The sequence below is a fragment of the Budorcas taxicolor genome, chromosome 9, assembly GCF_023091745.1.
Source record: "Budorcas taxicolor isolate Tak-1 chromosome 9, Takin1.1, whole genome shotgun sequence".
In the NCBI taxonomy this organism is placed as follows: Eukaryota; Metazoa; Chordata; class Mammalia; order Artiodactyla; family Bovidae; genus Budorcas; species Budorcas taxicolor.
Genome location: NC_068918.1, coordinates 14,638,600 through 14,664,894, shown reverse-complemented (window position 1 = coordinate 14,664,894; position 26,295 = coordinate 14,638,600). Strand labels below are relative to the sequence as shown.

The 26,295-nt window shown below is 39.2% G+C and overlaps 1 protein-coding gene across 1 annotated transcript in view; it reads right to left on the bottom strand.

Annotated features, from left to right (window-relative positions):
• The window catches only part of DOP1A (DOP1 leucine zipper like protein A), a 129,505-nt gene that overhangs the window by 44,238 nt on the left and 58,972 nt on the right, over window positions 1–26,295 (bottom strand). The window contains exons 7-14 of the mRNA XM_052645494.1: window positions 20,884–20,983; window positions 20,024–20,133; window positions 18,988–19,096; window positions 17,509–17,629; window positions 14,948–15,067; window positions 11,866–11,980; window positions 11,467–11,496; window positions 10,947–11,180 (exon numbers count right to left, since the gene is read on the bottom strand). Coding sequence (XP_052501454.1) covers window positions 10,947–11,180; window positions 11,467–11,496; window positions 11,866–11,980; window positions 14,948–15,067; window positions 17,509–17,629; window positions 18,988–19,096; window positions 20,024–20,133; window positions 20,884–20,983 — 939 coding nt within the window. The remainder of the gene's footprint in view (window positions 1–10,946; window positions 11,181–11,466; window positions 11,497–11,865; window positions 11,981–14,947; window positions 15,068–17,508; window positions 17,630–18,987; window positions 19,097–20,023; window positions 20,134–20,883; window positions 20,984–26,295) is intronic.

The following is a 26,295-nucleotide window of genomic DNA, read 5'->3' as shown; positions in this document are numbered from 1 at the left end:
AGGCTTCTTTGCTAAGACTTCTGGGGGTGCTGGACAGTCACCATCTGCCTCACGGGGGGCGCCAGCGGTTCACCCAGAAAGCTGAGCAGCAGCGGCAGAAAAGGTGACACGCCGCGGCGATCGCGCTCGCCAAACTCCTGAGCTACTCGGACCTGGGAAGGGCACAAAGCGCAGTCCCAGCCGAATCTGTGCCTCTGAGGGCTGCCTGAGCGCCGAACCTGAGCGGCTTGGACCGGGGAAGTGCACGCAGCCTAGGGCCGGCCCCAGACGGTTCCCGGCTGAGCATCGTAGAGCCGCAGCGGTTTGTGCGCCTCGAGAAGGGACAGGTCAGCTGAGACACTACAGTGCTATTTGTTTGCAGCATCCCCCCTCCCCACAGCGCAACTGAACTAGTGAGCCTAAAAAACCAGCAAACAGAAGAAGTTAAACAGAGGGAACCACCTTGGAAGTGATCCCACACGGCCCACAACATCAGAGAAGGGCCAGATATATTTTTACTATTTTTAAAATCATCCCTATTTTTTTTCTAACTTTTTTAAAATTGTTAAGTCTTCTATTTCTCCTCTAATTTTTATTTCTATAACCTACTATTACTATTTAAAAAAAAAAAGGCTTTTTTTTTTTTTTTAAGGCAAACACCATATATAGTCTTTGGATGGTTGTTGGTGGTTTTTTTTTTTTTTAAAATAATTCTTTTTTTTTTCTTTTTTTTCTCTCTCTCTTTTTTTTTTCTTCTTTCTTCCTTTTTCCTTCTGCTTCTTTTCTTTAATATTGTATTTTTGAAAATCCAACCTCTACTCTAGATTTTTAATCTTTGCGATTAGGTTTTTGTTGTCAAATTTGTACATTTAAAAACCCAAACTTCACTACCCAAGTTTATCTGAGAGCGAGATTACTGGCTTGACCACTCTCTCCTCCTTTGGACTCTCCTTTTTCTCCACCAGGTGGCCTCTGTCTCTTTTCTCCCCCATCTCTTCTCTATCCAACTCTGTGAATCTCTGTGTGTTCCAGACGGTGGAGAACACCTAAGGAACTGGTTACTGGCAGGATTTGTCTCTCTCCTTCTCATTCCTCTCTCTTATCCTCCTGGCCACCTCTGTCTGCTTCCTCCCTCTCCTCTTCCCCGTATAACTCCGTAAATACCTCTGAGCGGTCCAGAATATAGAGCGCACATAAGGAAGTGACTACTGGCTAGCTTGCTCTCTCCTCTTTTGATCTCACCGCATCTCATTCCAGTCACCTCTAACTACCCCCTCCATCTTCTCTTCTCCTTGTAACTCAGTGAACCTCTCTGAGTGTCCCTCAAAGTGGAGAAACTTTTCATCTTTAACCTAGATGTTTTATCATCGGTGTTGTATAGATGGAGAAGTCTAGAGGCTACTGTAAAAATAAAACTGAAAACCAGAAGCAGGAGGCTTAAATCCAAAGCCTGAAACCATTAGAGAACTCTTGAATTCAGGGAACATTAAGCAATAGGAGCTCATCAAATGCCTTCATACCCACACTGAAACCAAGCTCCACCCAAGGGCCAACAAGTTCCAAAACAAGACATACCACACAAATTCTCCAGCAACACAGGAACACTCCCCTGAGCTTCAATATACAGGCAGCTCAAAATTATTCCAAAACGCTTGATGTCTCATAACCCATTACTGGTCACTCCACTGCACTCCAGAGAGAAGAAACCCAGCTCCACCCACCAGAACTCCAACCAAGCCTCCCTAACCAGGAAACCTTGACAAGCCACTGATAGAACCCCACCCACAGTGAGGAAGCTCCATAATAAAGAGAACTCCACAAATTACCAGAATATAAAAAGGCCACCCCAAACGCAGCAATATAACCAAGATGAAGAGACAGAGGAATACTCAGCAGGTAAAGGAACAGGAGAGTTGCCCACCAAACCAAACAAAAGAGGAAGAAGTAGGGAATCTACCTGAGAAGGAATTCTGAATATTGATAGTGAAAATGATCCAAAATCTTGAAATCAAAATGGAATCACAGATAAATAGCCTAGAGACAAGGATTGAGAAGATGCAAGAAAGGTTTAACAAGGACCTAGAAGAAATAAAAAAGAGTCAAAATATAATGAATAACACAATAAATGAGATCAGAAACACTCTGGAGGCAACAAATAGTAGAATAATGGAGGCAGAAGATAGGATTAGTGAAATAGAAGATAGAATGGTAGGAATAAATGAATCAGAGAGGAAACAAGAAAAACGAATTAAAAGAAACGAGGACAATCTCAGAGACCTCCAGGACAATATGAAACGCTCCAACATTCGAATTATAGGAGTCCCAGAAGAAGAAGACAGAAAGAAAGATCATGAGAAAATCCTTGAGGAGATAATAGTTGAAAACTTCCCTAAAATGGGGAAGGAAATAATCACCCAAGTCCAAGAAACACAGAGAGTTCCAAATAGGATAAACCCAAGGCGAAACACCCCAAGACACATATTAATCAAATTAACAAAGATCAAACACAAAGAACAAATATTAAAAGCAGCAAGGGAAAAACAACAAATAACACACAAGGGGATTCCCATAAGGATAACAGCTGATCTTTCAATAGAAACTCTTCAGGCCAGGAGGGAATGGCAAGACATACTTAAAGTGATGAAAGACAATAACCTACAGCCCAGATTACTGTACCCAGCAAGGATCTCATTCAAATACGAAGGAGAAATCAAAAGCTTTACAAACAAGCAAAAGCTGAGAGAATTCAGCACCACCAAACCAGCTCTCCAACAAATTCTAAAGGATATTCTCTAGACAGGAAACACAAAAAGGGTGTATAAACCCGAACCCAAAACAATAAAGTAAATGGTCACGGGATCATACTTATCAATAATTACCTTAAACGTAAATGGGTTGAACGCCCCAACCAAAAGGCAAAGACTGGCCGAACGGATACAAAAACAAGACCCCTCTATATGCTGCTTACAAGAGACCCACCTCAAAACAAGGGACACGTACAGACTGAAAGTGAAGGGCTGGAAAAAGATATACCACGCAAATAGAGACCAAAAGAAAGCAGGAGTGGCAATACTCATATCAGATCAAATAGACTTTAAAACAGAGGCTGTGAAAAGAGACAAAGAAGGCCACTACATAATGATCAAAGGATCAATCAAGAAGAGGATATAACAATTATAAATATATATGCACCCAACATAGGAGCACCACAATATGTAAGACAAATGCTAACAAGTATGAAAGGGGAAATTAACAATAACACAATAATAGCGGGAGACTTTAATACCCCACTCACACCTATGGACAGATCAACTAAACAGAAAATTAACAAAGAAATGCAAACTTTAAATGATACATTAGATCAGTTAGACCTAATTGATATCTATAGGACATTTCACCCCAAAACAATGAATTTCACCTTTTTTTCAAGTGCTCATGGAAACTTCTCCAGGATAGATCACATCCTGGGCCATAAATCTAAACTTGATAAATTCAAAAAAATCGAAATCATTCCAAGCATCTTTTCTGACCATAATGCATTAAGATTAGATCTCAATTACAGGAGAAAAACTATTAAAAATTCCAACATATGGAGGTTGAACAACACACTTCTGAATAACCAACAATTCACAGAAGAAATCAAAAAAGAAATCAAAATATGCATAGAAACTAATGAAAATGAAAACACAACAACCCAAAACCTGTGGGACACTATAAAAGCAGTGCTAAGAGGAAAGTTCATAGCAATACAGGCATACCTCAAGAAACAAGAAAAAAGTCAAATAAATAACCTAACTCTACACCTAAAGCAACTAGAAAAGGAAGGAATGAAGAACCCCAGGGTTAGTAGAAGGAAAGAAATCTTAAAAATTAGGGCAGAAATAAATGCAAAAGAAACAAAAGAGACCATAGCAAAAATCAACAAAGCCAAAAGCTGGTTCTTTGAAAGGATAAATAAAATTGACAAACCATTAGCCAGACTCATCAAGAAGCAAAGAGAGAAAAATCAAATCAATAAAATTAGAAATGAAAATGGAGAGATCACAACAGACAACACAGAAATACAAAGGATCATAAGAGACTACTATCAGCAATTATATGCCAATAAAACGGACAACGTGGAAGAAATGGACAAATTCTTAGAAAAGTACAATTTTCCAAAACTGAGCCAGGAAGAAATAGAAAATCTTAACAGACCCATCACAAGCACGGAAATTGAAACTGTAATCAGAAATCTTCCAGCAAACAAAAGCCCAGGTCCAGACGGCTTCACAGCCGAATTCTACCAAAAATTTCGAGAAGAGCTAACACCTATCCTACTCAAACTCTTCCAGAAAATTGCAGAGGAAGGTAAACTTCCAAACTTATTCTATGAGGCCACCATCACCCTAATACCAAAACCTGACAAAGATGTCACAAAAAAAGAAAACTACAGGCCAATATCACTGATGAACATAGATGCAAAAATCCTCAACAAAATTCTAGCAATCAGAATCCAACAACACATTAAAAAGATCATACACCATGACCAAGTGGGCTTTATCCCAGGGATGCAAGGATTCTTCAATATCCGCAAATCAATCAATGTAATTCACCACATTAACAAATTGAAAAATAAAAACCATATGATTATCTCAATAGATGCAGAGAAGGCCTTTGACAAAATTCAACATCCATTTATGATAAAAACTCTCCAGAAAGCAGGAATAGAAGGAACATACCTCAACATAATAAAAGCTATATATGACAAACCCACAGAAAACATTATCCTCAATGGTGAAAAATTGAAAGCATTTCCCCTAAAGTCAGGAACAAGACAAGGGTGCCCACTTTCACCGCTACTATTCAACATAGTTCTGGATGTTTTGGCCACAGCAATCAGAGCAGAAAAAGAAATAAAAGGAATCCAAACTGGAAAAGAAGAAGTAAAACTCTAACTGTTTGCAGATGACATGATCCTCTACATAGAAAACCCTAAAGACTCCACCAGAAAATTACTAGAGCTAATCAATGAATATAGTAAAGTTGCAGGATATAAAATCAACACACAGAAATCCCTTGCATTCCTATACACCAATAATGAGAAAATAGAAAGAGAAATTAAGGAAACAATTCCATTCACCATTGCAACGAAAAGAATAAAATACTTAGGAATATACCTACCTAAAGAAACTAAAGACCTATATATAGAAAACTATAAAACACTGATGAAAGAAATCAAAGTGGACACTAATAGATGGAGAAATATACCATGGTCATGGATCAGAAGAATCAATATAGTGAAAATGAGTATACTACCCAAAGCAATTTACAAATTCAATGCAATCCCTATCAAGCTACCAGCCATATTTTTCACAGAACTAGAACAAATAATTTCAAGATTTGTATGGAAATACAAAAAACCTCGAATTGCCAAAGCAATCTTGAGAAATAAGAACGGAACTGGAGGAATCAACTTGCCTGACTTCAGGCTCTACTACAAAGCCACAGTCATCAAAACAGTATGGTACTGGCACAAAGACAGACATATAGATCAATGGAACAAAATAGAAAGCCCAGAGATAAATCCACACACATATGGACACCTTATCGTTGACAAAGGAGGCAAGAATATACAATGGAGTAAAGACAATCTCTTTAACAAGTGGTGCTGGGAAAACTGGTTAACCACTTGTAAAAGAATGAAACTAGATCACTTTCTAACACCGCACACAAAAATAAACTCAAAATGGATTAAAGATCTAAATGTAAGACCAGAAACTATAAAACTCCTAGAGGAGAACATAGGCAAAACACTCTCAGACATAAATCACAGCAGGATCTTCTATGATCCACCTCCCAGAATTCTGGAAATAAAAGCAAAAATAAACAAATGGGATCTAATTAAACTTAAAAGCTTCTGCACAACAAAGGAAAATATAAGCAAGGTGAAAAGACAGCCTTCTGAATGGGAGAAAATAATAGCAAATGAAGCAACTGACAAACAACCAATCTCAAAAATATACAAGCAACTCCTGCAGCTCAATTCCAGAAAAACAAACGACCCAATCAAAAAATGGGCCAAGGAACTAAATAGACATTTCTCCAAAGAAGACATACGGATGGCTAACAAACACATGAAAAGATGCTCAACATCACTCATTATTAGAGAAATGCAAATCAAAACCACAATGAGGTACCACTTCACACCAGTCAGAATGGCTGCGATCCAAAAATCTGCAACCAATAAATGCTGGAGAGTGTGTGGAGAAAAGGGAACCCTCCTACACTGTTGGTGGGAATGCAAACTAGTACAGCCACTTTGGAGAACAGTGTGGAGATTCCTTAAAAAATTGCAAATAGAACTACCTTATGACCCAGCAATCCCATTGCTGGGCATACACACCGAGGAAACCAGAACTGAAAGAGACACATGTACCCCAATGTTCATCGCAGCACTGTTTATAATAGCCAGGACGTGGAAACAACCTAGATGTCCATCAGCAGATGAATGGATAAGAAAGCTGTGGTACATATACACAATGGAGTATTACTCAGCCGTTAAAAAGAATTCATTTGAATCAGTTCTGATGAGATGGATGAAACTGGAGCCGATTATACAGAGTGAAGTAAGCCAGAAAGAAAAACACCAATACAGCATACTAACACATATATATGGAATTTAGAAAGATGGCAATGACGACCCTGTATGCAAGACAGCAAAAAAGACACAGATGTGTATAACGGACTTTTGGACTCAGAGGGAGAGGGAGAGGGTGGGATGATTTGGGAGAATGGCATTCTAACATGTATACTATCATGTAAGAATCGAATCGCCAGTCTATGTCTGACGCCGGATACAGCATGCTTGGGGCTGGTGCATGGGGATGACCCAGAGAGATGTTATGGGGAGGGAGGTGGGAGGGGGGTTCATGTTTGGGAACGCATGTAAGAATTAAAGATTTTAAAATTAAAAAAAAAAAAAAAAGAATTACTATGAGGATTAAGTTAAGACAGTGTATACAGTAGGGGAAAAAAGTGAAAGGGTTAGTCGCTCAGTTATGTCCAACTCTTCGCGATTCTATGTATAGTAGCCTGCTGGGCTCCTCTGTCCATGGAATTCTCCAGGCATGGATGCTGGAGTGGGTAGCCATTCCCGTCTCCAGGGGATTTTATCGACCCAGGGATTGAAGCCAGGTCTCCCACATTGCAGGCAGGTTCTTTACCATCTGAGCCACCAGGGAAGGCCCTGTGTATACAGTGAAGTGAAGTCGCTCAGTCGTGTCCGACCCTTTGCGACCCCTTGGACTGTAGCCCACCAGGCTCCTCCATCCGTGGGATTCTCCAGGCAAGAGTACTGGAGTAGGTTGCCATTTCCTTCCCCAGGTACTGTGTATACAGTACTTGCCACTTATTAAACACTCAATAAATGTTAGCAATCACTCATCACCCTACCAATCCATTCCTACAGCTCATGGGCTTTTCCTCCTCCACACATGGCTGATCCATCCATTTCTGTCTTCACTCCCCCATGGTGTTAGCACATGTTATCACCACCTCTCACCTGCACTACTGCACATCTCCCCACAACCATTTCTGTTTCTCGATCCATACCCCACACTGCAGTCAGAGTAACGTTTCTGACACACAAATCTGACTATGTCACTTGCCTTTTTCCCTTCAGTGTCTTTCCATTGCTGCTAAGACAAAGAATAAAAGGCTTAGTACAGTGACAAGGCTCTGTAAGGCCCGGCCCCCACCTGCACCGACAGCGGCGTCTCCCTCACCGTCCGCGCGGCGCTCCTCGCGGCCCGAGAGCCTGTGCAGATGCTCCCTGCTCTGTCTAGTGCTCTCTGCATCCCACCTCACCTGCGCTGACTCCTCTAGAGCTGCACTCAGACAACCCTTCCTCGAGAAAGCCTTCCCTGGCCCCTGATCTAGGTCAGATCACCCCATTTCCCACATTCCGACCACTCTATACTTTCCTTCATACATTTATCACAGCTATAATTAAATGTGTAATTACTTGTTTAATGTGTGTCTCCCAAGTAGAAGGAAAGTGTTGGGAAGGGCAGAATTCACCAAGGTGTGGCTAGTCCACTGCTGGGTACACAGAGTGGGTGCCGAATGGAGGGAGGTTATTTCCTCTACTTCAAAGGTAAAAAAAAAACCAACAAACTGAGGCTCAGGGAAGTTCAATACAGAACTTGCCCAAGATCACAGAAAATAAGATTAATATTTAGCAGAAGAGCTCAGATTAGACGATTCCAAGTTCACACTCCCTTCATGGCAGCAGATCACTGTCTCTGTAACAGCATGAGAACTGTAATATTATAATGCCAAAGATTAAAGGTGGCCATTTGAACTGAACCTGTCCATTTTCTTTCTTTGAAAAATCTTGTATTAATACATTAAAAAAAAACAAATCTTGTTTAAATGGTAAAACTGTCATTAGCTTATTATTACTTCTGTATTAATCTTTTTCATATGAAGATTATAGAACAACGGGTGACATTATGTTAATAGGATTCATACTATAAATTCAGTTATACTTGTATACATTTATAATACTTAGTTGTATGGTCTATATTACATAACTATGGTTCAGATAGCTTCACAACAAAGTAACCTTCTGAAAATAGAAAGGAATGACATGTTTGGACATTTGGGTATAGAGATCCAGGGCACTGATTTTACAAAAAAGTACTAAGTGCATGAAGACAAAATTAGATTTATAATTTTTAAAGGAATCATTCCATCAGTTACAGTGTCAAAAAAAAGAGATACAGAAAATACTCTCAGCTTTCAAATATGATCAACTTTAGACATCTCAGTGAAGACAATACCATCAAGTTTCAGTAAAAAACCCCACCAAAGAGAAAAACAACATAGATACTCTGGAAACAGGCGAGAAGATCAAAAGGTGGGGTGGGCAGGAAGCCTATCCAAGGTTAATCAACCACTATATTGCAAAAATATATTATTGAATTATTCTTCATTTAATGTGAAGGGATGTTCTTATTTACCTTACCTCTAACCACCAATAAAGTGCCTCTAGATGTTTTCTACATAATATGTGAATATGCTATTCAGAGAACACTACAGTCCCTCTCCAACTTTCAGAAATCTCATTCAAAACAAAAACAAAAAACCAAACCAGTTAACGGTTAACATTTATTTTAGTTTTATTCCTAAGAAGATATTACAGGCATAAAGGAAAAACAGCACACAAAATGTACTGTCCAACAATGGAAATGATATGTACACCATATAAATAATAAGCATGTAGGAAAGGGAAATAAGACAGACTAGTTTTAGTTTATGTAGGATAATCCTGGGATATATTTAAATTGTTTGTTTGGTGGTAATGCTCATTGCATATGTGAAAAGCAATATATTTAGGAGGTACAAGAAAAAAGTTTTAGGGTTAAGACTTGATGGAAAAGGCTGTATGAGAGCATCGTGATAATATTTTGCCAGGTTGACAAAATTAAAAAGCAAAAAAGTAAGGGCAAATACACAAACAGGATTTAATGCAACGAATCCTTAAATGCTTATATGCTAGAAATTTTTAATTTTTTGTTTTAACATAGTGCCTCTGTGCCTATATTCAATGAAATTACATGATTCCATTACTGTTTTCATTACATTCACTGAAAAAGAACTGTAATGTTATAAACTTGAAAGCTTTTAAATTCTTGATTTTTGCATACTTGTTTAAATACGCTACTAGTGCCAAACATTAAAATACAGTTGATCCTGAGCAGTGTGGGGGTTAGAGGAACCAAGGTCCTACAAAGTCAAAAACCCACATGTAACTTTTGATACCCCCAAAACTTAACTACTAAAAGCTTACAGTTGACTGGAAGTCTTATCAATAACATAAATAGTTAGTTAAAACACATTTTGTATATGTATATCTATGTATATCTTATACATTCATAACATACCTTTATCTTAATTTTTGTGATATTTTTAGGCTACATGATTTATCTGGGAGTTTTTTCAAACTATCACAAATTTTCAAAAAATTTTCCAATATATTTAGTGGAAAAAAAAATCTGCATATAAGTGGACCCACTCAGTTCAAACCAGTGTTGTTAAAGGGTCAACTACGTTACAATTCTATTCAACATCATAAAGTAAGCATCAAGAATCTGGAAGACTGAGGAGAGCAAAAAGATTCTGGATTTCAAGAAGAACATGTCAAAAATTTAGTGTGCATATGAAAAGGACCAATAAACTTTGGATTATAAGCCTGCTGTTTAATAGGATAGTTATTAGACACATGTCACCTACTGAGATGTTGAAATGTGCTGATCTGACAGGGAAATTAAAATTTTTAATTCAATTAATTTTAATTAAAATTTTAGAAATAATACTTAATTCAGTTCCAAGAAAACTTTAAAGTATGGTTAGAACAACCTGGGTATGTGAATTTAATTTTTCAAATGTAAATTTTATGAACTTAAGTACAGAGAAAGTACTTCTAATAAAAATTTAGTATTTGAATGTGCTATAAGTAAAAAATACACAGTAGAATTTTGAAGGCGATATCAAAAAATGTAAAATGTCTAATATTTTTATGTCACGTCAATTTTATATTGATTGCATGTTGGAATGACAATATATTTGCTCTAATGGGATAAATATAATCAAGATTATTTTTACCTGTTTCTATTTTTTAATGTAGTTACCAGAAAATTTTAAATTATATATGTTGCTTGTATATAAATTATATATAATATATAAATTATTATAATTTATAATATATGAATTATATATATTTCTCTTGCAAAGTGTGAATACAGACAGTTATATTGCACTGGAGCCAAAAAAGCCTACAAAACAGTCTACTGCCAGAACACTGGGAACAAGGAAAGACTCACTAATATTTAAATGATTACGTGCAGTGATTTTAGTTAGAAACCGTTCTGCCTTGAAGAAATATATTTGGTTTAGAACGAAAAATAATTATGAAACATTACCTTTTTGTCTTCCCACTCCTTGACTGAGTTGTTCTGCCCACTTGGAAACTGCAACACACCTCCAGTGCTGGCAGATAACAGAGGAGGTTGAACCTTGCTAAGAATCTTTGAGCAGAGCCTGAGTGAATCTGTGAGTTCGGTCAAGTGCAATGTCTGGAGATGGCTTGTCAGGGCGGATATCATTCGGAGCAGCAACTGGGGTAAGTGTTCTGTCTGGATTTCAATGTACGTCTCCTGAAAATAAATGTGAAATGACAACAGTTTACACAGTGTATAACCCCACAGTTATGTTGTTTTTAATCTATATACAGAAAAAGGAAATAATTTTATATGTATCATGCTCTTAATTAACACTGGTCATTTATTACTAATGACATAAAATTTCTATTCCAAAAATCTCAATTTAAGTATTTCAAAGCATGTATTATAGAAGAACCCCAGTTTTACTTCTTATAATACTGAAATTATAACATAAAAAAGTAAACAATCAGTTAAAAACAAAACAGGCTGAATGTCATACCTGACACAGCACCCTCATACTTCTAGTAGGCTTCAAAAGGAGAAAGCAAAGAATTGAGGAGAGAAAAGGGGAAAAGATTTCCAACAGTATTCATTTAATAGAATCATTAATGAATACAAAGGCAGCAATAGACTACTATATACTAAACATATAAGATTTCAATAACATGCAATTACAAAATAAATTCTATTTCTTATATAAGAATTATATATATATTATAGATTATGTTGGTCAGAAGACAAAACCATTGAAAAATTTTATTTAAAAAGCTAGGCCAAAAGGAAAATCAATTTAATTTTAAAAACGATACTTATTTGAAGATGAGGTCTATCTTCAACATGAAATATTTGAGCTGTGCTATTACATTTCCCCAATATTTTTTTACCAAGGTGATCTTACCAAAGAAACTATATCCAACAAAAAATCCACCAGTAAGCAGAAACTGGTCAGCTGTAACTCAGATGACTCACTACTATCTCCAGGCCCAGTCTGAAGTCTGGCATGCAGTGTCCTCCTAAAAGGACAAAATTCACTTTATCAAGTATACTATCAAGTGATCTGAACACATGTGACTACACTGTTGCCTTTTTAATGTGAGTCACATCAACACTGGGATGCACTTAATTCAGTTCTTGTGGTGAAGTATGTTCCCTTTCCCCTAGGACACTACTGCATGGAACATTCCCAAAGCAAGATTCCTAGGCTGAACCTCTCCCTGGAACCCCCATCCTGAACTTCCAAGTATTCTGGATGGTTCTATTTGGGACTCATTTCCCATTTCCCCCACTATACATTTCCTCTCTTAGTTAAAATGCATTATTTGCTGCTTGATTTCCAGCGTTTGTTCATACCAACTTGCCCTTCTGGACTGTCATCCTCCCCTAACCTCATCCTTTCACATCCAGAACACAGCCATTCTTCAAGGTTTGAGATCAAAAGTTATCTCTTCCAGGAAGACTCTTCTGATCCAAGCAGTAGAGACTGAAAATTCCTCCAACAAACATGCACATTAAATTGTATTAATGCTAAATGATCATACACTGCCCTACACCCTGAAGACAAGAAGATGATGCAGTCCCCAGCCAGCAAGAAATATAAGCGTAGAGACAAATAATGTCAGTATATGAGAAGCAGATTCTGACGCAGATTTGAACCGTTACTGAACCTTTATTTGAACCTCTTTACTGAACCTTTCCAGATGGGCGAGGGAGAAGAGTATTTTACAAGACAGCACGAGTGAAGGCTCAGCAGCAGTCAGGGAACAGTCCAGGTTAATTAAGGTGCAGTTAATGTTCTTCAGGGAGTACTCTAGGTCAAATAAAGAAGGGTGTGTGTATGCATGCATGCAAGCACCAGTGTGTGTGTGTGTGTGTGTGTGTGCATGTGAATATGAATGCAGAAAGTTCAGTTGAATTCAGTCACTCAGTCGTGTCTGACTCTTTGTGACCCCACGAACCACAGCACGCCCAGGCCTCCCTGTCTATCACCAACTCCCAGAGTCTACCCAAACTCATGTCCATCGAGTTGGTGATGCCATCCAACTGTCTCATCCTCTGTCGTCCCCTTCTCCTCCTGCCCTCAGTCTTTCCAGCATCAGGGTCTTTTCAAATGAGTCAGCCCTTGGTATCAGGTGGCCAAAGTATTGGAGTTTCAGCTTCAACATCAGTTCTCCCAATAAATAAATAGGACTGGTTGGGTCTCCTTGCTATCCCAGGGACTCTCAAGAGTCTTCTCCAACACCACAATTCAAAAGCATCAGTTCTTCTACACTCAGCTTTCTTTATAGTCCAACTCTCACATCCACACATGACTACTGGAAAAACCATAGCCTTGACTAGACGGATCTTTGTCGGCAAAGTAATGTCTCTGCTTTTGAATATGCTGTCTAGGTTGGTCATAACTTTCCTTCCAAGGAGTAAGCATCTTTTAATTTCGTGGCTGCAGTCATCATCTGCAGCAATTTTGGAGACCCCCAAAATAAAATCTCTCACTGTTTCCATTGTTTCACCATCTATTTGCCATGAAGTGATGGGACCAGATGCCATGATCTTAGTTTTCTGAATGCTGAGTTTTAAGCCAACTTTTTCACTCTCCTCTTTCACTTTCATCAAGAGGCTCTTTAGTTCTTCATTTTCTGCAATAAGGGTGGTGTCCTCTGCATATCTGAGGTTAATGATATTTCTCCCGGCAATCTTGATTCCAGCTTGTGCTTCATCCAGTCCAGCATTTCACATGATGTACTCTGCATATAAGTTAAATAAGCAGGGTGACAATATACAGTCTTGACGTATTCTTTTCCTGATTTGGAACCAGTCTGTTGTTCCTTGTCCAGTTCTAATTGTTGCTTCTTGATCTGCATACAGATTTCTCAGGAGGCAGGTTAGGTGGTCTGGTATCCCCAACTCTTTAAGAGTTTTCCAGTTTGTTGTGATCTACACAGTCAAAGACTTTGGCATAGTCAATAAAGCAGTAGTAGATGTTTTTCTGGAACTCTTGCTTTTTTGATGATCCAACGGATGTTGGCAATTTGATCTCTGGTTCCTCTGCCTTTTCTAATTCCAGCTTGAACATGTGGAAGTTCATGGTTCACATACTGTTGAAGCCTGGCTTGGAGAGTTTTGATGATCACTTTGCTAGCATGTGAGATGAGTGCAAGTGTGCGGTAGTTTGAGAATTCTTTGGCATTGCCTTTCTACATTCCTATCACATCATAATCTCTCTCTTAAGGTACCTGTAAGCCTTTAATACTATGAATAAGCATGTGCACGTCTTACTGGCTCTTCCTATGAGCTCTTTGAAGACAGGGACTCTCTCTTTGTCTAGAGGCAGCAGTTCAATGAGTAAGCATGCAACTTTCTAAATCATTAAATGCATTAATGCTTTATAGTTTTAAAAGACTTCTAAATCCAAGATCATAAACGCTTACTTGTTGATTATATGCCCTTGAGTCTTGAAGTTTAATTAATCTGGTTCTGAGAGGATTTGGTAAAAATTTTTTGATAAAAATTCTACTGAGTCACTAGTATTACTGGGTTTTCAGAGCATTTTTTAAGCTGTAAGTCCTAAGGGGTGGATAACAATATAGGCTGCTTCCATGTTTTTATAAACACAAAAGCGACCAAGGAATTTTTTGTTACTCAAAATGAGAAGCATTTTGGGAGAATGTGCTGACCAGCCATAAATCTGCTATTTCCTCTACAAGAATGAGAACCTAGATTACTATAGATGGGAAAGGGAAAATCTTTTTCATCTACGCTATTGACTCAATAACTCATCTCTAAGCTCCTTTTCAAAGCTAAGATTATATGATCAATGATTCTATATTCCAGAATGACACAGTAGAGACAGATTATGGCCATTAAATAAATAATAATTGTTAGTAGTAGTACTAGACTGTATAAAAGACTATTCTTTTCATTAAACTCAAGAACTCAAAAAACAAGGACTATTAGATTAAAATGAATAAAACAATTTAACATACCTACAACATTCTTCAAACCAACGTGCAACATAATCCCACATATAATAAGGCTCAAAGGAATTAAAGAGAAGGTTGGCAGTTTTAATCAGTTCTGCAGTTTTCTTATTTTCCCTTAATTTACTAAAAAAACAAAAAAAAACACAAAAACTGATAAATGTTAACATTTACATTTTCAAATTTAAATGTGACCGCAAAGTTATTAGGGGAGTACATGTTCCTAGAAAACTTGAAAATGACAATGCTGCAACAAGCAATTTTTATCTTCTGCCACTTTATCACTTTATGCACAGTTATTTTTCCAAATTTGAGTTGTCATAACTTAAATGTATGATTAAGCTCAGAAATCAGCTTTGCATAAAAGAAAAAGCTGTGCTTCCAACAGAACAGGAAGTTCTTTCTGAATTATTCTGAGAGCCTGATTGTGAATTTGGCATTAAATTCCTTTGTTTTCCTTAGAACATGTAAACTGAACTGTGATTTGATTTTGACAGCCTTGATTCTGAAAGAATTTTGTCTGCTTTCCTGCACTATTCAGGATTTGTTTGAGAAAGGTTAAGTTTATTTTGTGAGTTTCAGTAACAAAAAGAACTAATACTGTGAACAGTCATTCTTACTAAAATTCCACCAGGAAATTTCAAGTGGGAACCCTGTAGCCTATTAAACACTCACCTATCTACCATTTCCTTTCAACCTTAACAATAAAACAATTGTTTTTATATAGAGAGAGGTACTGTCGATTAAAACAAGCATGTTATAGCACAAAGCTAATTAAATATTCTATGTGCTCAGGAGCGCAGTTGTGTCCGACTCTTTTCTACTCCACAGACTGTAGCCCACCAGGCTCCTCTGTCCATGGAATTTTCCAGGCAAGAATACTGGAGCAGGTTACCATTTCCTACTCCAGGGGATCTTCCCAACCCAGAGATCGAATCCATGTCCCCTGTTGTTGCCTATACTGGCAGGTGAGCCACCTGGGAAGCCCTAAATATTTTAGAGGACAAAATAAACTATCAGGCAGTGTACAAAATGAAACAGTACGAGGTGGGCTTCCCTGGTGGCTCAGACAGTAAAGCAGACGTCTGCCTGCAATGTAGGAGACCTGGGTTCAATCCCTGGGTCAGGAAGATCCCCTGGAGAAAGGAATGGCTACTCACGCTAGTCTTCTTGTTTGGAGAATTCCATGGACAGAGGAGCCTGGTGGGCTACAGTCCATGGGGTCGCAAAGAATCGGGATAAAACTGAGTGACTGATATACACACACACACAGAGTACCAGGTTAGTCAATAATTACTTCTCAAACAAAAATTGGAGAGGATTTTACTTACTAGAAAGCAAAAACTGTCTTAAACGGCTTTAATATATAAAAGTATGTTTTAGGAAAGCCCAGGTCATCTACAAAGTCTCACCAAGGTGACACTACTAAAATGCAAAGTGGGAATTTTCTGGCAGTGCAGTGGTTAGGACTCTGCACTTTCAATGCTGAGGACCTGGGTCCCATTCCTGGTCAGGGAACTAAGATCCCAAAAGCCACACAGTGTGGCCAAATAAATTGAATCACATGCAAAATATGTAAAAGAAATTGCTCTCTTGAATCCTTTGTCATAATGATAGGTGATACTGGGAAAAAAAAGTATGCTCCTTAAAGCAGAAAAGAAATGAAAAAATGAGAGTGTCAATATGTATCTACCGTTGACTTAGCGAATAGGATATGTTAACATTATCTGACTTGTCCCAGCCATTACACACACACACACACACACACACACACACACACACACACACACACCACCCCACCCCCACCCCCCACCCCACCCCAGGTGGCGCTACTGGTAAAGAACCTGCTGGCCAAAGCAGGAGACTTATGTAAGAGACGAGGGTTCAAGCCCTGGTCAGCAAGATCCCCTGGAGGAGGGCATGGCAACCCACTCCAGTATCGTTGCCTGGAGAATCCCATGGACAGAGGAGCCTGGTGGGCTAGAGTCCACAGAGTTGCAAAGAGTCAGACACAACTCAAGTGACTTAACCCCCCCCACACACAGATAAACAATCTGAAAGAGGAAATAATTAATCAGTTGAAAAAAGTCGGTAAAGAACACCTATTGCCCTTTGATTCATCTGAAATGACTGTCCAAGTCTTTCTCTGATCTATTCTTTGGTTTCCTGAGTATGCCAAGGCACCAAGAGGCACTCCTCCATGCAAACTACTAGTCCTGGTTACCAAACAAGGTACAGCTTTCGTTATTAACTGATATGTGGCAGCTAATCTCTTGTGAGTTTGATAGGTGTGAATGAATTCTCTGGAACCTATATCTTCACATTAATGGCTAAAATTTAGTTTTCTAAACTGGTGAGCTTGAGAGCCAACCCTGGAAGATGGTGGCTACACAGCAGTCATATCTGTTTGAAAGGTCAGTGCAGTTAATTATGAAAGTTCATATTTCTAAAATATAGTAAGACCTTAAAGTTACTCGTTCATAACACAAATTTCATACAGCAATGTCTCATTTTAAGTATTAGTAAATGAGGACCTTTGTGTCATGCTTAATTTTTTGGTAATCTACCTGCTTAACTGAGCATGATCTTTGCTGAAGGGTGGTTCCATTTGAAGATCCAATTCTGCTTTGCACTGAGAATATAACGTTCTAAACACTTCAATTAGGACATCTTCTAGGATTACAGGTCCTAAAATTAATACACATATTAAAGATAATAATTAACATTATAAATCATGACTATCTATAAACTGACACAATTAAAGTATGCTTTAAAACAAGTATTTTGAAAAAATAATGTTTTTTCCAGAAGTGAAACTAAACTTCACATCCTGAGACGCTAACACAAAATAGTAAATAACTGAACAAATGTTTATTTAGAAATTACAGAATCAGGAAAATTGGTCTTGCCAGTTAAAAGCTCTTTCGGCTTGGACAATTTAAACTCCCTTGAATTTTAATTTCTTCATGTAGAATGAGGATAATAAGAATAAACTTATAGGACGATCAGTATTAAGGGTTAGGAAAAATGTTGTAAGATAGGTAGCATACTTTCCAGAATATAATGGGTATTCAATTAATGTAACTTATATTACTATTGTTAATTAAAACAATACAAAAATTCACACAGCTAACCTTTAGTACTGTAAGAGACATCAATCTTAAAAAATTTTCTGAACTTCATCTATTATTACATAATAGTTAAGATAAACTCTCAAAGCCATTGGTACAACTTAAGCTATCTTCATACTTAAAATTTTTCATCTTTATTTTAAGAGTTGGTAGGAAAACTTATGCATATTTTCTAAAATACCTATATATAATTTAATAAAATTATATCTTATTATTATTTCATTTTATTTTGCCTAGGCTTTTCTTAATTTCTGTACCAGCTTCCATAACTGTCTTTCCAATAGATCAAATACATAAGAAATACACAATGAAGAAAGGGAAAACACAAAAAAACAGGATGTGGGGAAGAAAGTTGAGGGATATGACTAAAATATTTTTGCTTAAGTCCTTGAATTCTGGGAATTATAAGACAATCATGACAGATCATCAATGTTTTGATTTCAGTAACTTAGCCAGGATTGAGGAGCTTAGATAGCATCTTTAAAGTGACCCTGCTATCTACGTAGTATAGGGTAGACATATGATAACCCATCAGTTGAATGTATATCTGTATCTTAATGTTCTAGAGCAGTGGTCCCCCATCTTTTTGGCACCAGGGACTACTTTTGTGGAAGACAATTTTTCCACAGATGGTTGGCGGTGGGGAGGGATGGTTTGGGGATGACTCGAGTGCATTAAGTTTACTGTGTACTTTATTTCTATTATGATTACATCAGCTCCACCTCAGACCATCAGCCATTAGATTCTGGAGGCTGGGGACCTCTCTTCCAGGGTGAATTTTAGCAAGGAATCATTGAGAACCTATTATAGGTCATCTCAAAATATGAAAATGTTTCTAAGTGTTGTCTTATTTTTATTATGCAGCAATACAAAACAACCACATGTGATCTTATGCCTTAGGATAGCATATATTACCTAGCTCAGGTTTGTCCAGTAAACTGATTAAAATACGAAAAGGTTTTAAATCTTGCATTAAAGTGCTCTCTTCTCCAAATAAATTCACTTGTAAGATTCCCACCATTGCCTTCAAAAGAGAAAAAGTATATTAGTCATCTAAGTAAACAGATTTAAAGGCTTTTTTCTTAAACAACAAAAAAATTTTTTTTACATACAACCATATGTAAACAGAGATTTACATCTCCTATTGTTTTTCTGAAGCTCTTTTGCCAAAGCTGGCTTTTTTCCTTGGCTGGGGGGAAAATAATTATATTCATTTGTCTTGAAAGAAAGTGGTTTACATTGTCTCTAGAAAGAAGGTGGAAAAATTAAAGAAAATTTAGAAAAATAAATTTATGAATTTGATTTCCTAAAAGATAAAATCATTTCTCTTGACAGTCAACATGCCCTAAATTCTGCCTGTTATCATGGTAATATCGCTATTACACCATTATTTTCCCTTCAATAACTCAAAACTGTATTCTTATAACCTCACTCATTTCAAAATATTTCAGATACCATGTATTTCTTCAGTTTATTTGGAGATATCTTGAATAAACATAATTGAAGTAAAAAACAATATGAAATAAACCTATGGATCATTGTAACATTTCCATCATAATAGTAGTTGTTCCACATGGAGATTCCTGTTTCGACCCAAATTTCCCTGGAATTTCAGAGTAAGTAACATAGGCGCTCACTTATTTTTGGAAGAGTTCCAACTTTTACAGGGGCAGACAGGTGAGAGGCTGCAATTATGTTATAATGAAGTCAGGAAAACAAAGTAAATGAAAAAAAGATCTCAGGACTTACACAGAAGTGAGTCTAGCTTACCATAACTTATTCATTTTACTGTAGTCATTGGCTTGTTACAGTCATTCTTAGGAGGTCTGTGAGTCTTATCTCCACCCCTTCAACTGTAAATTAATTCACTGAAGGCAGGACTTTGACATACAGATTACTTATTGAGTAACTACAGTGGTCATAGAATAACAAAAAAAGAAAGCTCCATTACCTGAACCAACAAGTCTTTTGAAAAGGTAGTAAAATAGTAAGTGGCATGTTCTTCAGGATTACTGTGTCGTGTGCTTCTGGGTCCTATGATAGCACCGTTGTTATCAAAACCTCCATGGAAACAAAGTGTAAAATAAATTAAAACTGAATTCTTAAAACTGTTGTTCACTAAATACCAAAACAACAAATATATCAGAAACAGCACTAAACACTTACCAATTAGTAGCCCAATCAATGTCAGCAAGAGAGATCATTTTAGATAGTTTAATAAAGGGAAACCAATTCAATACATAAGTGAGTATCATAGTATACTTTCAGAATTGCCTTGTTTTTTTCGAACAATGAAATAACTGAAGATTCAGAAAATTCAAAATAAGTTGTATTGTGTCTTCTCACTCTGGGCAGTAGAGTCGTAAAGACAGGCCAAACATTCACAAAAAGTACGGAAAAACAAAGTGTCCACAGTAACTTACTGCCTGAGTGGGACAAGGTACCTTGTGGGACAACAGTATAAGTCCTGATTCAAGTTTTGGATATTATGTCATAATTCTGATTATGAATTTATTCTTCTTTGTCTACATACTTAATAGTATAACAGCTTCAATTTATACGGAGGGAAAAAAATCTTGGCAAAGGGAACATGATCCATAGATTGAAATAGCTTTTTCAACTAAGAAGCTTTTGCGATTTCTTCATATCATACACTGATACTGTTTTTTGTTTGTTTGTTTGTTTACTGTTGTCTATTTAAGTAAATTTTAGTCTCTTCATTTAGGACATACATAAACTTGATAATACTTATGTATGGAAAATTTCCCTTCATCCTTTTCCCAGATAAGAACACACACATCAAACACCTACCGAGAAGCCAGGCATAAAGTCTTCGGTTCAGGGACATATCCCTCCTCAGGACTACGTGCAGTGCTGCTGACAAGATCCGGATCATATCTGGTCGAGTGGCCTGCAACAGTTGGGAATGTGGTTGTACTTAATCACATATAAAAACATATCACATTTTTTTCCTCTTAAAAAAAAATAAAACTTCACAATATGTTCAGAACTTTAGGGCTTATGAGGTACTTTCATACATTATCTCATGTGATCTTCCAAACAGAGGAATTATTACTTATATTTTACAGATTAGGAAACAATAAGAAAAGGTGGGTAACAGTTATTTAGTTGCATAGTTAAAACTATAACTGAATTATTTTAACCTCCATTTTAAAGTTCTTTATCCTATCCAACAGTAGCAAAATCAGACAAAAAACCAAGAAAATAGAGCAGGAAGGGATAGACACAAGAGAAGACTGTCTTCAGTGGTATCAACACTGACTACACACTCTTTAGAAGTTCACTGTTTTCATCAATTCTAAGTTTTGCATTTCTTGTTCTTTTACAAATTTTTGATCTGTAGTATTTCAAACATAGAAAAATATAGAAAACAATATAATGGGCTCTTTTTGAACCCATCACCCAGCTTTAACAAATCTTAATTTTTTTCATCTTACTCCAGGTCTTTTAAAGAGAAATGGTTCATTTTTTTTTCCTCTTTCCTAATAGCCTTAATTGGATGTTTAAAATATGACTTACTAAAGGAGATCCGGTTTTAGCTAAAAGGGTTAAAGTTAAAAGAGAAAAAGAAAGCAGTTAACTAAATTGCTGTCAATTTTAAGAATATCACTAGATAGTCGCTTTAGAATTTTGGAATGCGAGCATTACAAGGTAAGGGAGAAATCTACTAGTCTCACAACCACTTTAGAATTAAGGATCAGAGCCCCTCAGAGGGTCAAAGCACTTAACTGCCTGGTTAGTGCCCCAGCTGCTTGAGGATGCACCTCTCCTTAATCAGACTTGGCAACTTTTTACTACACCATGCTTTTTGACAGACATTAGTAGAAAGGGATTGACCCAGCTTACTTATTTTAAAGGAATCTTAGAGAAATAATTGACGTGTTAAAGAACACAGATCAAGAGCTGCCAGAATACTGTTACTCATCTGAACGCAGATATCTTCTATTAATCTAAGCACTTCTCAAATGGTGGTCCCCAGACTCCTGGAGATCTCTAAGACCCTTTTGGGAGGCTCACAAGGTAAAGAAAATATTTATAACACAATACCAAGTCGGTATTTGCCTTTTGTACGTGTTAACATTTGCTCTGTTCATGCAATAGTGGGTAAAACTGCTCACATCTTAGCACAAACAGAAACAGTGCCAGCAGTGGCAGCCACTGTACTTTTAGTCATTGTATTTTTTACTGTCACATATTTTCAGTAAAAATTTAAAAATAAGTCAGTTTCACTTATGAATGCTGCTGATTAAACAGCAAACATTTATTGCATTAAATATTTGACTCAAGTACATGTTGTATTCCGCAATATTCTGTGCAATGACAGGAGTATACATAAAGCACTCCTGTAAACTGAAGCATGATGGATGTCTCAGGGAAAAACACTTCTGTGACTGTGTGAACTGTGAGGTGAACTACCAGCTTTTGTCGTTCCACTTTCACCTGAAGGAATGACTGACGTGATCTATGATTATTCAGGCTTGGACACTTGGCAGAGACTTTCTCAAAAACAAACAAAGAAAGCCTATCACTTCAAGGAAAACAATATTCATTGTTACAAATAATAAAATCTGAGCTGCCAAGAGAAAATTAGATTTTGGAAAATCTGTATTTGGATTGAAATTATACTGAAGTGAACTGATTTGAAAGCTTCCAATACCTAACAAATTTACTGATGAGATCAGTGGTCACGCTAGTAAATGTAATCATTTATTGCTGTGTTAGCATTTGGTGGTTTAGTCACTAAGTCATGTCCAACTCTTATGGACTGTAGTCCGCCAGGCTCCTCTGTCAATAGGATTTTCCAAGCATGAATACTGGAATGGGTTGCCATTTCCTTTTCCAGCGGATCTTCCCAACCCAGGGATCAAACCTGGGTCTCCTGCACTGCAGGCAGATTTTTTTACCAACTGAGCTACCAGGGAAGCCCAAGTGTGAGCACTTGGGAGACACAAAAAGTTGAATAAGACAACACTTTCCAAAGAGCCAACTGTGATGTTACAAATGCATATATGGTACAAGATCCATTCAAAGTGTAAGACCAGTGGATTTTAATCAAACAGACTATGAAAAGTTCACTGATACGGTTTTTGACTTCATATTACAACTAGTTTTTTTAAAAAACTATAGCTTGTCAAGTTTTGGAAAGCACCAAAGAATATACTGTTTTAACAAAAAAGACTATTAAAGTACTCTCCTTTTCCAACTAGTATCTGGATGAGCTCTAACTTAATTCAGATACTTTAATTAAAAAAAAAAAAACACACACAACAGAGTGAATGTCAAAGTAGATACCAGCATTCTGCTTTCTGTTAGACCAGACACTAAAGAGATTTACAAAAACATAAGCAGTGCTAACGTAATAATTTTTTAATGTGTTAGAAGATACTTTAATACTATTTGTTATAATGTGATAATCTTGTTATTATTTTAAGTGAATTTAAATTTCAATATTTAATATTTAAATATTTTATATTTATCAGTTTAAATTTCTAATATGATAAACATATATAGATCTAACCTATATAAGCAAAAGAATTTTTAGGATTCTCAACATTTTTAAAGAGTGTAATGGGGCCATGAAACCAAAAAATTGCTAATCTATTTAATCTCAGATATATACATTATAGATATTGTCACAAGATCCTGAATGTCTTCCAATCTTATTTTGAGAGGAAAAACATCCTTGAGAAATAAAGAAGTCACTACTTGATTACTACTGACATCACTGAAAGGTCAGGGAAAGGCCGGGATGAAAGGTCAGGGCGAGGTCAGGATGAAAGGTCAGGGAAAGGTCAGGCGTGTTGAGGCATGCCTGGGCATGTAGGGACATGCCCTGGCAGAGGGCGCTGCAGACACACCCCAGAGACGGGCTGGCAACCAAGCCGACCAATCAGGAGCCAACACGAAGCCCTCACCGTCCAATCAGGAGCTGACACGGAGCCCTTGGACACCAATCACCGCTGAGCCCGCGTTTTCTTCCTTATATGGGAGCCCCGGCCCGGGCGATAAAACCCCTTCCCCACCCCTCACACCTCGCAGACTCCGCAGACTCCTTTTCCCCCGCAGACTCCCTTTACCCCGCTGACTCCCTTTGCTTCGCAGACCCCCCTCGCTTCCCTGCTTACCCGCCCCCGGGAGTTCTGCCCGAGAGCGACCGCCCAATAAAAGGCCCTGTTCAACGGTCCATAGGGGTGGTTCCTTCTTCCTGTGGCATTTCTTACATCTGGCGCCCAACGTGGGGCTCGAGGTGAGGGCTTCCGGCACTCGCCGTAGAGGCCCCCTCGAGCTCCACCACCGCAGTAGCCCCCCGGACCCAGGCGGCTGACCAACCCCCCGGACGGCTGGATACGGGGTAAGTCCCTTCGGCTTTGGAGCCCGCCCTCCCTGGCGACCACTTCCTAGGACCTGGTAACCAGTGGCCACTTACTGGGTCCTCCTGGTCACCAGCTCGTGAGGGAGACGTCCCGAACGGCTGTGTAGACCTCCGGCTTCGGCCTTCCTCGGTCCCCAGCTCGGGAGGGAGACATCCCGAACGGCTGTGCGGATCCTCCGGCTTCGGCCTTCCTCGGTCCCTCAGTACGGGAGGAAGACGTTCTGAACGGCTATGCGGACCCCTGGCTTCCCTTGGCACCCGAAGACGTTCGGGCAGTGAGGGTTAGTCTCCGTTTGGTGATCGCCATGGGATCGACGGCCTCCAAACCCGATCCCCAATATTCCACCCCCTTAGAGTGCCTGCTGGCTAACCTGCGGACCCTAAAACTAAAGGGATATATCCGCTCCAAGCAGCTCACTTTTCTGTGTTCACAAGCCTGGCCTCAGTATCCCCTAGATAATGGCTCACAATGGCCAGCCACAGGGACATTTGACTTTGACGTCCTCCGTGATTTAGATAACTACTGCCGGAGAATGGGAAAATGGTCTGAGGCCCCCTATGTTCAGGCCTTTTGGGCGTTGTGCTCTCGCCCCACCCTGTGTACCACGTGCACTCCCCGCCAAATCCTGCTTACCATGGCTCCCCCTATTCCACCCTCCCGGGCCAAACCAGCTCCTCCCGTCTCTGAGTCCTCTGCTTTCTCTGTTCCCCCGGAAGATCTGGTGGCCCCTCCTCCCTATACCTCTCCCACGGCCCCTGCCCCTTCCACTCCGGACTCTCCTACCTCCGCTCCCACCCCCGAGACTCCACCACCGGCCCCGGATCTTCCGGCCCTTAACCCTATCTTGTATCCTCCTCTTCCCCTCATCACTCCCTCCCCTTCCCCGGTTAGCTCCCACACTCACTCCCACAGCAACCCTCCGGGAGCCTCCCCTCCCCCTCCCCCAGCCCCGCTATTCCCTCTCCGACAAGTAGCCGGAGCTGAGGGTCTAGCCTAAGTCCATGTCCCCTTCTCCCTCCAAGACTTAGCACAGATTGAGGCCAAACTGGGTTCCTTCTCCTCCAACCCCACTCAGTACATTAAGCAGTTTACTGGTCTGACCCGCTCCTACGCCTTGACATGGCAGGACATATATGTCATCCTGGGGTCTACCACCACCCCCGAGGAGAGGCAGGCTATCTGGACAGCAGCCAAGGCTCAGGCCGACCAGCGGCACTATGCCAACCCCTCCCCCGAGTGCCCCCCAGGGGCTCAGGCGGTTCCCGACACTGACCCTGATTGGAACTACCAGGAGAGGGGTGGCGGCCAGCTGCGAGTACGCTACATGATCGAGTGTATTCTCGACGGGATGGAAAAGTCCTCTCATAAGGTAGTAAACCTCCTCAAACTAGATGAGGTGACCCAGGGGCCTGACAAAAACCCAGCCATGTTCCTTAATCAGCTGACCGAGGCCCTCGTCCAGTACACCAGGCTGTCACCTGAGTCCCCCATCGGGGCGGCCACCTTGGCCAATCGTTTTATTTCCCAGTCTGCCCCCGATATCCGGAAAAAGTTGGCCAAGGCCGAGGACGGCCCTCAGACCCCTATCCGAGACCTGGTAAAAATGGCTTTTAAGGTCTACCATGCCCACGAGGAAACTGCTGAGGCCAGCTGGAAGGCAAGGCTCAAGCAAAAGGCCGAATTTCAGGCAAGCGTCCTAAACCAGCAAACCCAGGGCCTTGGTAGCGGCCCTGCAGCTGGCGGCGGGCTCGGGGCCCCAAAACCCCCCTCTGGGGGCCTGCTTCAAGTGCGGCCAGGAAGGGCACTGGGCCAGGATGTGCCCCGGTCC